General features: G+C 36.8%; 3 protein-coding genes across 5 annotated transcripts; 1 reads left to right on the top strand and 2 right to left on the bottom strand.

Annotated features, from left to right (window-relative positions):
• Positions 1 to 334: 334 nt before the first annotated feature.
• snrnp25 (small nuclear ribonucleoprotein 25) lies at positions 335 to 2,590 on the bottom strand. Its single transcript, XM_028599388.1, has 5 exons — positions 2,133 to 2,590; positions 1,353 to 1,443; positions 1,141 to 1,246; positions 769 to 843; positions 335 to 681 (listed from the first exon to the last, which is right to left on the bottom strand). The coding sequence occupies exons 1-5, from the start codon at positions 2,340 to 2,342 to the stop codon at positions 624 to 626; spliced, it is 540 nt and encodes a 179-aa protein (XP_028455189.1). The 5' UTR covers positions 2,343 to 2,590; the 3' UTR covers positions 335 to 623.
• A 173-nt stretch (positions 2,591 to 2,763) lies between these two features.
• Positions 2,764 to 4,672, top strand: polr3k (polymerase (RNA) III (DNA directed) polypeptide K). Its single transcript, XM_028599389.1, has 3 exons — positions 2,764 to 3,037; positions 3,202 to 3,289; positions 4,273 to 4,672. The coding sequence occupies exons 1-3, from the start codon at positions 2,927 to 2,929 to the stop codon at positions 4,398 to 4,400; spliced, it is 327 nt and encodes a 108-aa protein (XP_028455190.1). The 5' UTR covers positions 2,764 to 2,926; the 3' UTR covers positions 4,401 to 4,672.
• cdip1 (cell death-inducing p53 target 1) lies at positions 4,661 to 10,435 on the bottom strand. 3 transcript variants are annotated; one of them, XM_028599387.1, is made up of 6 exons: positions 10,207 to 10,435; positions 9,497 to 9,551; positions 8,363 to 8,451; positions 7,713 to 7,850; positions 7,243 to 7,519; positions 4,661 to 6,398 (listed from the first exon to the last, which is right to left on the bottom strand). In XM_028599387.1, the coding sequence occupies exons 3-6, from the start codon at positions 8,436 to 8,438 to the stop codon at positions 6,287 to 6,289; spliced, it is 603 nt and encodes a 200-aa protein (XP_028455188.1). In that variant the 5' UTR covers positions 8,439 to 8,451; positions 9,497 to 9,551; positions 10,207 to 10,435; the 3' UTR covers positions 4,661 to 6,286. The 3 variants fall into 3 exon arrangements, with proteins under 3 accessions (XP_028455188.1, XP_028455187.1, XP_028455186.1); XM_028599386.1 differs by lacking the exon at positions 9,497 to 9,551 and having other exon boundaries at positions 10,207 to 10,434; XM_028599385.1 differs by lacking the exon at positions 9,497 to 9,551 and having other exon boundaries at positions 8,363 to 8,512; positions 10,207 to 10,432.
• Positions 10,436 to 12,855: the final 2,420 nt, after the last annotated feature.

Raw genomic sequence — 12,855 nt, 5'->3', positions numbered from 1 at the left:
AACACAAATCGTAAGCTTATAACTGCACTATACTCACTACTACACTGTAACAAGTCAAAAACAGGACTCAAACATATTAACTACTGACTTCAATAAGTCCCATTTAAACTGTATTAAAGAGAATATTAAATTAAACAGAAACCATACGTATTACCGTATGTCCTCAGCTGCTCCCAGTGTATCCTCTACAGGTAACATTCAAACTAGGTCAACAAAGGCATGTTGTGTTAACTTCTACCAGGAAATATTCAAATTGTCGGATTACAACTGCCCTCTCTGGAAAATGTTACATAATGCTTTTTTTAGGATTCAGAGAAAACACAAAAAAGCAAAATACTGAAATATATATTTTAATGTTTGCAAACAACTATACAAGATCACTGCAAATTGATAGCAAAAGGGGGTATAAACATCTCGTACTCCAGATATCTTATTTGCATGTAGCCTCTTTGAGAAGCATGCTCCGTTTCTAATATGTACAAACATATGTCAAAACTGCCCTAAAACACTTAAAGTAAAAGAAGTCATACAATCATGAATACTTTGTAAAAGTTATTTCAAGTGTTTCGAGGCAGGCAGCACCAGTACACACTCCAGGAACTGGTGTTTTTTCCTATGACATTTCACTTTTTCCTGAGTCTCTTCATGAACGTCACTTCATCTCTATTCCTGATCCCGTAGCTAAAGATATAAAGAAATACAAACAGTCAAACAGTCCTGATGATAACAGCATCACAAGTGAAGGAGGTGATTATGTTATGCACTTACTCTTTGAGCCTCATCTTGTCATCTTCAAGCTTTTCCCCTTGAAATACTAAATGATAAGTTCTCCAAACATATCTCCTGTAAAAGAAAGAAAGCTTGCATCAGCTATTTGCCTATACACTATTAGTAGAGTGTAGACCCTGCTCACCCCAGCGTCACTTCACTGTTCAGCTTTTAAATATTACAAAAATAAGGTCACAGATTATGTAACTTTTGCTTCACAGTCTTGACAAAAATGCTTCAACAGCAATTCTCTCTTATTATTACAATTGCTAATATTTTATTTATGTATATTTTGCAGCAATATATTGGGGGGGGGCGAAGCATAACATACTGTAACAAAGTTGATGTTCATGTGTCTGTGAGTGTATATACCAGCTGACATGTTTCACTCCGCCTTCACGTTGTTGTTTCAGCTCCATGAATCTGCGAATGGCCTTCTTCAGGTCAAGGACAGTGGCATTTTGGACCACCACTATGGCTTATGGAGGAATTTTTATTTTTATTTTAAATAATGGTTAATATATTATTTAAATAAAATAAATTCATAAAAATACAACTACAAGTTGATTGTACTTTTCACTTACGCATAATCTCGCCATCTGCCTTTAAAACCCTCACAGTCATCGCCTGGCCGTACTCCAAAGCAATCTGAGAATTTACTTCCTCCAGAGTCACCTAAAGACAAAGAATGCTCAGGTTTCAGGAAAATGTACAGGACTTCTTTAATCTATCAGTACAGATTCTAACAAATGCAATTCACAATTCAAACACAGTTTGCCCAGTAACCAACAGAATGACACTCAGCCATGGTGTTGTACTGTAAATAAAAAGGTTAACCTGTAAAACAACGGTTAACTTTGAACTTTAGTTTAGTAAATTATGTTAAATTACAAATAGTGCTGAGTTGATTTCAGTTTTTTTTTTTCCTTTTTTCTGTACTTTTAAAGATCCTATTCTGAAAGTTACATCTGTTTTATAGCACTTACTATAATGTATTAGCCTAAATAATTATTTTTAAACATTCTGCAAGGAAAGTCTATAGCTCTATCAGACAGACATGAGATGAGGGGAGTCATCTTAAGACTTTGAGGTTTGTTTTGGCTCGGACATTCACTGTGAAACGTGGGAACTTAATTTAACCAAGCAAATCTAAACCAGATAAATGGAATTGCAACTGGTACGCTTAAGTTGAGATATATTTTAAAAAACGATTAAAGAAAACGGGATGTTTTCCATCAGGAGTATAAATGTACTGCAGGTAAATGTGATATTTGTGTTTTAATAGTAACAATTTTACAAAATATTGTTATGACATGTTGCTTTTAAATCACAGGATATAAAGTGTCAGATCAAATCAAACCAACCTGAATTGGCAGATCACAAAGTAAAGGGTCCTGCACAAGTTGAGCAAGTCCCTCCTCGAAAATATCCAGGATCTCTGAGTGAGGAAGAGCCTCCTCGTCTTCGTCATCTGCGTCTAAAGCTGCCATCTCTGTCAGGTTCTCGTTTTCCACCTTTTCAACCTTTACAGACAGTCCTCCTCCATCAGTGTCCTGACTCAGCTCTTCCATCATCGGGCATTCAACAAACAGCAGCCCGGTTTGGCAGGTGGGTAATGTTAAAACTACTAAAATAAACTAAATAAAAAGACTATACATTTACTTTGAGACTCAGATTTAACAAATACAGCTGACAAAATGTTTAACTGGAAACTATTTTGCTGCAAAAAGCCATGAAGTAAACAAAAGAAATGTGTACAGTATATACCGAACCGGAAGGCAACTGTAGCTCAGAACAAATGGTTGGTTCCCCTACGTGGACGTACATTCAGACATCACTTTAGTACGTACAACCAAAGAGGTGGTACAACAGCCAAAATGTTAGGTCATTCAATGTTATTCATTAGTGATAGTATTTTTGAATGTGGTCGATAAATTAATATAAACAACCACTGTTTCCCTTTATATTTCGTTTCCCACCGATCGGTAAAAAGAGTAGCACCTGCTTTCATCAGCCACTTCCGCTGCTCCACATGCACTAAACTGTGTACGCCACGGAGGCTTGTTGGAACAGTTTGCTAGCTGGGTGAAATAGAGTACTCCTATTGAGTTAGTTGTTTTAGTTTGTAGCTGTTAGCTACATATATATCCCGGGTAACATGCTTCTTTTTTGTCCAACTTGCGGAAATGTTTTAATTGTTGAGGAAGGACAGAAGTGCATGAGATTCGCCTGCAACACCTGTCCGTATGTACACAACATCACAAGAAAGGTGAGTTATGTTGAGATTAAATCTCGGCACACATTTTGTCACGTCGAAGTTTTATTTTAAATCAGTGTTACTGTCTACACTTTGTATCTTAGAGAAAGAATCTGCTACCCCTGTATTGCATTTGGCTATAGTCTTTGTGTTTGACATAGTTTTCTTTTCTACAGGTAAATAGCAGAAAGTATCCCAAGCTGAAAGAGGTGGATGATGTTCTTGGTGGCGCTGCAGCTTGGGAAAACGTGGACTCAACTGCTGGTAAGTAACATTAAAAACAACTTCTGGTGTAGACTTCACTTTATTACAGTGTCAAAGGCTAGTAATCCTGAGTCTCTTGTCTTGATACATTTGATTTGTTATTCAGAAAGTTGCACTGGTGCTCACTCAGTGTCGCCCTACCGTCTATGCTAAACACCCTTTACACAATTTGTTGTGCTACAAAATTATGTTTATATTTTTCTGAGATCTGTACAGTATTTTCTAATTGACACTGAAGTAATAAGCAAATTGTGTTTAAAAGATGTGTGCACGTCGGTCTGCTGTCTACCTATAAAATTACGTGAAAGTTTTCGTGATTTACACAGATATGACAGTAGGTGTGTCTTGCAGTATTTTGCAGAATCACCTATGTTGCCATGCTATGTCATTTTATTTTAAGCCTTAAGTTAAACTCACGTTCAACACTAATCTCATATTTTCTGAATTTAAACTTATCTAGCTCCTAAAATTAGTTGAGATCCTCCATCATGTTTTAAATGTTAAAGGTTTATTTTAACTAACTGATGATTGTTCAAAACTTGAAGCATAAAATGTTAAATTCTTATCAAATTTCTCACTATAGCAAACACTAATAACAAAAGAGGTGTGCATTATTCTGCATGCACTGTTTTAGTTTAACATAACTTAAAAAAAAAAATTATTTATATTTAGGATCATTTTCAAGTCTATAGTTGCACATCAAATTGTACAATGTTTTTTCACAGCACTTCATATGTTTCATTAATTATTACTACACTGTTGAACTTTCTAGTTATACTTGGCAAATCTTTACTAGAATAAATAAAGGCTGTGCACGCACACATACTTTGATTTGTTTTTCTTGGAGATGATTCTTGTATTAATTTGAGCTTTTACACTTGTATTGTCTAAGGCCTAGTCTTTTTCAAAATATAACCAAATATGGCCAACTCCAGGATGTCTTGTGTTTCCAAACTGACATTTACTACTTGTTATGTTTACAGAAACTTGTCCCAAGTGTGGGCATCTTCGAGCATATTTCATGCAGATTCAGACCAGATCAGCTGATGAACCTATGACAACTTTCTACAAATGCTGCAATGCTCAGTGTGGACACCGATGGAGAGACTGAAACCTTTGCACTTTGAAAATTGTAACGTATTTAATACTTATGTGGCAAAGATACTCCCATCATATCATTTTTGAGCCCATATTTCATTCCAACAGGCTTGTGTAGTTATGGGCGTTCTTCTGTCTAGGCTGTGCAGTTTCTTTTCTCTGCATAGGCCCAGTTGAAGAAACTTGAATTTCTTTTTGTGTTTGCAGATGATATTTACATACAGTATTAACTTTGCAGGCATAGTTCGTTTTCCAAAAAAACATTAAAATAAGTTTCAAGGAAAAGTCATGTTCTGATTTTTATTGATAAAATAGTACCTGTGTACAACAGTCAAACAAATTTTGACTTACATAGTTGTACATATCACAGACATTTAGAGAGCAATGCAGACCGGCATTATCCACAACAATGGCATACAGTACTTTGTATTAAAACTTCAATGCAATCCTTCAACTCAAAATTCACTTTCTTGCACAGCTTAGCTAGCCTCAAGAAGAAAAGTAATCAAATGCACATAGTCAAGGAACTAGCCAGAGAGAATTTTTTTTTTTTTTTCTTTGTGTGGCTCATGCAGACAAACTGCACTCTGTGAGTAACGGTGAATGGCAATGGGGCATGCTGCGGTGGGCATACTATGGTCGTCTTATTGTTAGTAATCTCAACGGAATCACAATGTCATTTTGCAAGATATCTGATACAATCATTCATTTGAAGCATATTCCTAGCAGAGAGGTCACTATTGATACTATCAACTGTATTTATTATCTAACATGCATCGGAGCAATGTGGGTAATCTTAAAGGGCTGATGCCATATTAGGAGGGTTACAGGCTAAACAATGTTATGTGATGATGGTGCCACCACTGTAATTTGTTTGCCAACATACTTGCCGGGAGACGGGACACAAGATTGCTAAAATGGAATTCAGTGTGTTTGTATCAGTAACTGTAAAACAGTCAGCTCTACTTTAATTCTACTTAAATTATACACTGCTTTTACTCAGAGATGATACTCTTAGTCCTCAAAGCCCAAATCTCTCAGACTACTGACAGCTGAGGTTGATAGTTTCTATCAATGAATCAGGGGGGGGAAATTGAATTCCAACTTAAAGTGCAAACATTGGCTTCATTATTAAACTAAAGTACATTATGGACAGGGGCAGTAACTGTAAATCACTGAACATTTAGTGACTACTGACTAAAGCCCAGAAGATTAATAAATATAGCAAGTAACATCAATCGTAGGCATTCCCAAGTAAGCAAATACAGCAGTTTATCGAGCTGAAAATGGTTCATTAGTTTGCTCACATTCAAAACGGGATAATGGTAAAAAGGAAAACTAGGTCCGTTAGAACAAAATGATTAGACATGGACAAAAAATGTTCACAGTTCTCAATATTGTTAAAATAGTGGATAAAATATTTGAAATAAATAGGAAAAAAACAAGAATGTTAACCCAGCATGATTGACTTCAACAAGTTTGCTTCTCAGCAAGATTCACAGATGAATTCAAATAAATAAAGTGACCATTTTCACAGCTTTCTCTAACTGAAGGCTGTCTATCTATCCAGATTTATTTTCCCTGTTAAAATACATAACATCACAGGCCTTTTCTCCAGGTTTCCATACAGAATCAGATGCACCTTCTGCCTATCCATCTCCGTGGATGTGTTAGTGAGATTTGTACATTTCAAATGCATGTTTATACATGAAATAATTATGCTGAAATATATATACAGTAACTATTCTGTGAACTAATGAGAAAACCGCACTTACAATTTAAGAGGGCTACACAACACTTTGCAAAAATGGGGTAGGGGGAAGCCTGTCACTAGCAGCAGGAGGAGCTGTGAGTTTGTGTGTGCATGTACATATTTCTGTAGCGTACAGCTGTCGGTGGTTAGCATATACGCTTGTATGTGTAAATGTAGCCCTTACAGTAAGGGCAGGTGTGTGTCACATCCTTGAGGTCATCAATCAGACAGGGAATCAAGCAGCAGCCGAGATCACACCTGAAAATTGGGAACAGACACAAAATGTTGCAAATTTGAACACCTGTGCATGATTATATAGTGCCAAAATAACAAGTTCAACGGAAGAACAAAATACTTTTGTCTGAACATGGAGACATCTAGAGTCAGCATTACTCCTGTGACAAAAGCAACTTAACATCGACCATGTGTTCTGTGTGCCTTGGGTCAAGCAACATCAGCTTGTTTAATCTGACTTGAATAAAGTGAAGATGCGTAGCTATCGGCATCCTACTCAAATAGGTCTGTATGCAAATTATGCAGATAAATAATACAAGATAAATGAGTTGACAGAATCAAGAACATGTTGGTGACATTCTTGTAAGTCCTGATGTTTGCATATTTTGTCTTTAACAGTACCTTTTTATATTTGCATGTCAAACCATTAACAGGTGCACTTGCTTTGCATATAGACATGTTGCTGAGAACAGGGTGTGAGTGTGAAATAAGACCTAAAAATATCAGGAGTTCTAGTTTCTGATTGATAGTATTTTTGTACACCTTTTTAAGTTTTTATCAAGTTAGATTTCAATATATTAAAAACAACGATGACCAGCTTAAAGCTCTGAATCATGAATCAGTTAACTGTTTTAGCATTATCTTTAATGGAAAATATACAATATAAGACGTTTAAAGACTTTTACATGCAGAGGCCCAGCCTTTAAAATCTCAATTCTTAGACCAGTTTAAAGAAGCCCTGTGTATTTTAGAACTGCTGTCTTATGTGTGTGATGCATATTTATAAAGAGGGTGGGAATCCTTCCCAGAATGCTACAAAACCCACCACAACCAACTGTTATGTGACCTTAATCAGTCTGCTACGTACCCTACAAAGAAGCAGAAGAGGCAGAAGAGTGTGTTCATGAGGCCGACATCGTGGGAGATGCGGGTGATGATTGCCTGCTGACAGTGCGGACATACAGTCTGCACCGGTGAGGTCTGGAACATTTCCCCCTGCAGTACGGTCACAGTGGTGGCTGCTCCTGGAGGAGCCAGGACAGTCGCTGTGTGACCTTCCATGTGGACAAAGTGACTGGGACCAGGGCCCATCTGTCCTGGCATTGGGTGAGGATAGTGACCGGGCGGAGGTGGGTAAAGGCCACCTGTGCAGAAGAAAAATTTAATATATAATATAATAAATATGCATTTAGACAAAGATTAACTTTGCTGAGAATCATGTCAAGTGGCCAAAAGACATGACTAAACAAAAAAGCTAATGTTTCTCTGTTTGCTTGCTCAAAAATGAGCCTTGACCACTTTATACACCAATCATATTTTGTGTGTTTCTGTCAGCACCTTGAGGCATAGGCATGGGCATGGGCCCTTCTCCAGGAACATGTGGGGGAAGGAAGCCTGGGTGTGGGCCCTCGTAGGGTGGAGGACCATAGTCTGGAGGCAAGGGTTGTCCCTGTATAGGGGCATTTCTTATAGGAACTGTTGCAGAAAGATAAAGAAAAAAAGAAAATAACATTGGAGAGAGGTGTCCATAGGTTTGAGTCAGAGTCATCAAAATTCATACTGCAATAATTAATCTTACATTCAGGAAGATAATATACAATTGCACTTTCTATTAACACTTTTGCAGTTATGGGTGTTGTGGTTTTAGATACATTCAAGCTGCTTTACCAGCAACTAAGTGTTAGACTAATGTCAATAGAGACGTTGACTGAGATTAGTGCTGCGCTGTAGTGTCTGGAGCTTCTCAAGTTAATATTTCAGTCTCAAATCAACATGAAACCATACTTCAACCACCAGACAGCCGGCCCTGCTTTATCATAAGGTTAGGTTAGTGAATCAGAAGTCCACTTTTTAATAAACAGACTATTTTTTAAATCTCCATGGTGAGTTTGCTCAAGTTCATAATGATTAAAATGTGGTCAGACCCTGAGTGCATCTGTGAGTGCATATTAAAATTCACCACAATCCTGCATGTTTAGTTGTATTACCAGGTTGTCCATTCTTCTCTTCAATGAGTGGAGCACTGGGACCTCCGGGGTACGGAGGGGGAGGATCACTGGACATGATGGCTGGATGTCTGTATAGGGAAAGGGGTTGGACACAGTGATCCCCTCACAACTCTACTGTGGACTTTTATTCTGTGAAGAAGAAAAAAAAATAAAAACACACCCAGTTTGCAGTTTGAGTCCCATGGCTCATTACTCTCTGACACCGACTTATCCCAAGTCATAAAATGTTCCAACAACAGTCAGAAAGGCTAATGAAGTACTATCTTGGTGTAACTGCTGAGGTCAGTCTGCACATTAACTGCAAGTTTCAGAACTACGGAGTAAAATGCATGTGAGTTTTAAGCAACTTTGTGATGGAAAACAGTGACTGACAGTGTTTGTGTTCTTTTGTTGCTTGTGTTTATTGGAGCACTGGGTGATATTACATACTGAGTGATCAAAATAATAATATAAAGCTTTTCAAAACTGCTCTTTTAAAATGCTTTATATAATTGACAAAAAACAAGTGCATTTAATTGATTAAGTGAGCTGTACCAAAATAATTAGTGTTATTAGTGAAATTGTAAAAAGGTGAATATTATACTGCTATGGTAGCACGCTTACAATCAGGTTTTATGTAAAACACACCCTTGCACCGCCTGTTTGTGTAAGTTTTATTAATTGATATTAAAAAAAAGTTAGTTTTGTGGTAGTCTCGCATTGCCAGACCTTCCTCCACAGCGCTGCGGAGGAGGAAAGTCTGGCAATAGTTTGGTGGGAACTATGAATTTCATTTTATTTTGTCATGAGACTGGATGATGCAAGTAAAATCAGTTGACAGCACAAAGTTATGAGTGAGTCTGAATGGACTAAATACAGAAATAAAACAACACAAGTGAGAGCTCTCCAGTCCTGTCTCAGGGCTTAAGTTTAGGTAGGAAGCAGGACTTTTCTCTGTGTAGTCTCTCTCTAGTGCTTCTATGTGGTGGTTACTGAGGCAATGCAGTGTGGGTGCAACCCCCACCAACACATTGCACAATACATGTAATGGTAAAATGTCCCCCTGACAAATACTAATATGTACAACTGTCAACATATTCACAAAGAACTGGCTAATAGGGAAGGAAAATATACCTGCTACTGGGAAAAGAAAGATTCCACCTGAGGAATCTGGCTAATGTGCCACAACCTGTAATATGATGAAAATGTAAAAGATGCATAACAATAATAACAACAACAATGTTACTTTAGCTGTGGTGCATACATGTGGCTGCTTCTCAGCTAACCAACTAACGTTAGCTATCTGATTTTTTGTTTAATCCTTCCCCAGATAATCCAGCTCAAAGCTACTTGAACAACTAACCATGGATAATTTAGTTACGTAATGGAGGTTAGCAACGAAGCACTGATGTTAACATAAGTTGGGGAGCGTATCTAAAACAAGTAACTTATCTGTAATTATTATTATTATTATTATTATCGTTGACACGGTAGCTAACGCGGAGTAGTGCGCGTGAGTTAGCCTTACTAGGGTTGGCAGATCGCAGACACATTTATCTAGCTACCTGGCGCCTAAATAGGTTGAGAAACGACTGACAGCGAGATTGTTTGTGCTCAGCTGGTAACTTGGAAGATAAGGGTGTGTTTGTTCAGCCAAAGCAAAGCATGTTTGCTAGCTGTCGTTAGCTAGCGTCGCCATTCTAGGCACAGAAACAGACAATGTAATGATGCCCCGAAACATGCAAATTAATGAACTAAATATTTATAGCATTGTGAAACATTGTTTCTGGTAGCGACTGTAATGACGTAACTGTCAGTGTGCTGAAAGACAAATGAACAGATACCTGGTTTTGTGAAAAACTCAGCCTGCCCGCGGTGTCACTGAAGCTTTGGACGTTAGCAGCTCGATCCTCTTGATGAGAGTCAACATCCGGTGAGACGGATTTACACTCGACGTCATTGATTTTTACAAGCAGGGAATTTGTAAACACGTCTGTACAAATGTGTATCATAACGTTACTCTACTCCAAGAAACCCTTAGATTGAACATACATAAAAGCTAAGGTAACGTTAAAGACAAGTGCTTTTGATTGATTGGTCTGCTGAAACCGTACGTCAAATTCTTTGATTTAAACCACATTTAATGTGAATTAATTTGCCTAGGCTACGTATTACCTTGTAAAGTAAACGTGCTCCATGGCTGTAATCAATACATGTTATTACAAAAATAATATACAAATTAATAAATCTATTTCTTTTGAAAGTATTATACGGAAATGTTAGTATGATATCGTGTCTGCCTTGACCATGGTCGACCACGTCACATTCTTACCATGATTTAAAGTTTAAACCAATACATTTTATGTGATTTAATTTGCATACCTCGTGGGAAATTGTTCTGTATTTCTCATTTTACTGATGTCAACTGGCATAGGGCATGGCTTGTTCCCTTTAGATATTGTATCACAAACAAAGTTAGGGAATTACATTTGAAAATATTACATAATATATATCCTGCAAACCTGTTTGTCTCGAAATTCTTGCCTGTTTAATAATAATATTTTTTGTAGTTTTTGTAAAACAGAACGAGTCGTTAACCCATCTTTTTTATGGTTGTTCATTTTGTATTGCATTCTGGAAAAACTTTGAAGATTATATGGTATCTAAAACAAAACATTCAATCACACTTGAAGGGAAACATATTACCTATTTCGAATGTAGGCTAAAGCTAGAAAGTGATGTAATATTGTAAATCTATTTATTTTATTCTGTAAATTTCATATCCATAAAGCAAAATTTCCCAGATTAACAGCGTGCTTCAGACTATTCCAGGTTGAATTTGACATGTACTTTGAGTCTCTTAAGTTGGTATCCAATAAGAAAGCTATATTAAATATATGATGTCTACTTAAATGTCTTTGTTTAAGTGCTCTTGCCGCTCCGTCGATATTATTAATGAAGTTTGAAAGACTGTTTCTTTTGTACCTTTTGTATTCTTTATTTCTCTCTGTTTAGATTATTACTTTCATATTTATTTTCATATTATATTATTTGTACATATGTTTGTCTTATTTATCTGTGATGACTGAATATTTGTAAACTATCTTTCGGAATAAGAAATAATGTTTAAAAAAGAAGAAGAAAAGAAAGTGATTTAAATTGCATTCAAATGTATTCACTGGAAGTGTTAGCATGATTTCGTGATTGAGTGAGGATAGTTCTCCAGCACCTAAGCACAGCCCAACCGAGCCCAACTCAATACGAGAGTTCACTGCCCTTCAGTGGTCACGGTGAGGAACTGCACTAGCTACATTAAATTCGTGGCTAACATTAAAACAATACAATTGTGTCGGTATTTATAAAAAATAAAAAATAATTAATTAATCATGTTGATAAACATACTACATATTATACGTTATAATATTAATAATGATTACGGTATTATTATTTCTATTTCTGTTTGGTTGTTTTATTTTTGAAGTAATCACCGGAAATCTTTAACGTCTACATTGACGCTATTTTGATTAAATTCTTTGAAGTCCCTCCATGTGACCACTAGAGGGCAGTAAACACCAGTAATTCTGAGAACACTCAGGTCAACCATTCACATAGGCCTACCCATAGATATAGAACAATATGGGCCATCATACTAGCAAACACTAGAGAGGGTAGACTTAATTGTCTCTACTACAACAACAACAACAACAACAACAACAACAGAAAGCGTTATTTAAAACAGCTATATTAATTCAATAATTAAATTTTGATGTTGTTGTTATTTTTCTCTAATAATGAGTTTTACATATTAATAATAGAGTAAGCCAACGCCTCCTAGTGTTGCCCTCCATAGTGTCAGGACAAACAATACCACTTCAGATAAAAACGATAAAATAAAACAAAAACACCTCCAAAACATTCACAAAGCAATTCAATTCAATTCAATGTTATTTATAGTATCAAATCATAACAAGAGTTATCTCAGGACATTTTACAGATAGAGTAGGTCTAGACCACACTCTATAATTTACAAAGACCCAACAATTCCAGTAATTCCCCCAAGAGCAAGCATTTAGTGTGACAGTGGCGAGGAAAAACTCCTTTTAGAAAGAAACCTCGGGTGGTGAGAAAAACTTCCTTTTAGGGAGAAACATTGGACAGACCCAGGCTCTTGGTAGGTGGTGTCTGACGGTGCTGGTTGGTTGGTGATGAACAATGGCAATAATAGTCACAATAAAGATACTGAAAAAATTACCATAAATAATAGTTGTAGTAGTTCCAGGCATAGCTGGGCACTGCAGGGTCTCTAAGAGAGACAGGTTAAGGAGAGGAGCCTGGTCGGGCTAGAACTCTCCCTGCCGGATTGGGCTGTACTGGCCTGCCTCCCTCTATTTTTATGTTATGGTAGATTAAAGCAAAGCATTTATTGCAGGGCTCTTTTTTGTGGTTCAGGAGTTAATACTGTTTGACAACAGTGTATATTACAGATAATATAC

This window comes from Perca flavescens, chromosome 15, assembly GCF_004354835.1.
Source record: "Perca flavescens isolate YP-PL-M2 chromosome 15, PFLA_1.0, whole genome shotgun sequence".
NCBI classification, from domain to species: domain Eukaryota; kingdom Metazoa; phylum Chordata; class Actinopteri; order Perciformes; family Percidae; genus Perca; species Perca flavescens.
This window is presented reverse-complemented; position numbering and strand designations above follow the sequence as displayed.

Coding starts and splice junctions, on each gene's coding strand:
- snrnp25 (XM_028599388.1), bottom strand. CDS start 2,342: ATGATGGAAGAGCTGAGTCAGGACACTGATGGAGGAGGACTGTCTGTA. Junction 844..1,140: donor GGAGTGAAACATGTCAGCTG/GTATATACACTC, acceptor TTTCTTTTACAG/GAGATATGTTTGGAGAACTT. Junction 682..768: donor GACAAGATGAGGCTCAAAGA/GTAAGTGCATAA, acceptor TTATATCTTTAG/CTACGGGATCAGGAATAGAG.
- cdip1 (XM_028599387.1), bottom strand. CDS start 8,438: ATGTCCAGTGATCCTCCCCCTCCGTACCCCGGAGGTCCCAGTGCTCCA. Junction 7,520..7,712: donor GCCCATGCCTATGCCTCAAG/GTGCTGACAGAA, acceptor TCTTCTGCACAG/GTGGCCTTTACCCACCTCCG. Junction 6,399..7,242: donor CTCTTCTGCTTCTTTGTAGG/GTACGTAGCAGA, acceptor CCCAATTTTCAG/GTGTGATCTCGGCTGCTGCT.
- polr3k (XM_028599389.1), top strand. CDS start 2,927: ATGCTTCTTTTTTGTCCAACTTGCGGAAATGTTTTAATTGTTGAGGAA. Junction 3,038..3,201: donor TACACAACATCACAAGAAAG/GTGAGTTATGTT, acceptor TCTTTTCTACAG/GTAAATAGCAGAAAGTATCC. Junction 3,290..4,272: donor AAACGTGGACTCAACTGCTG/GTAAGTAACATT, acceptor TTATGTTTACAG/AAACTTGTCCCAAGTGTGGG.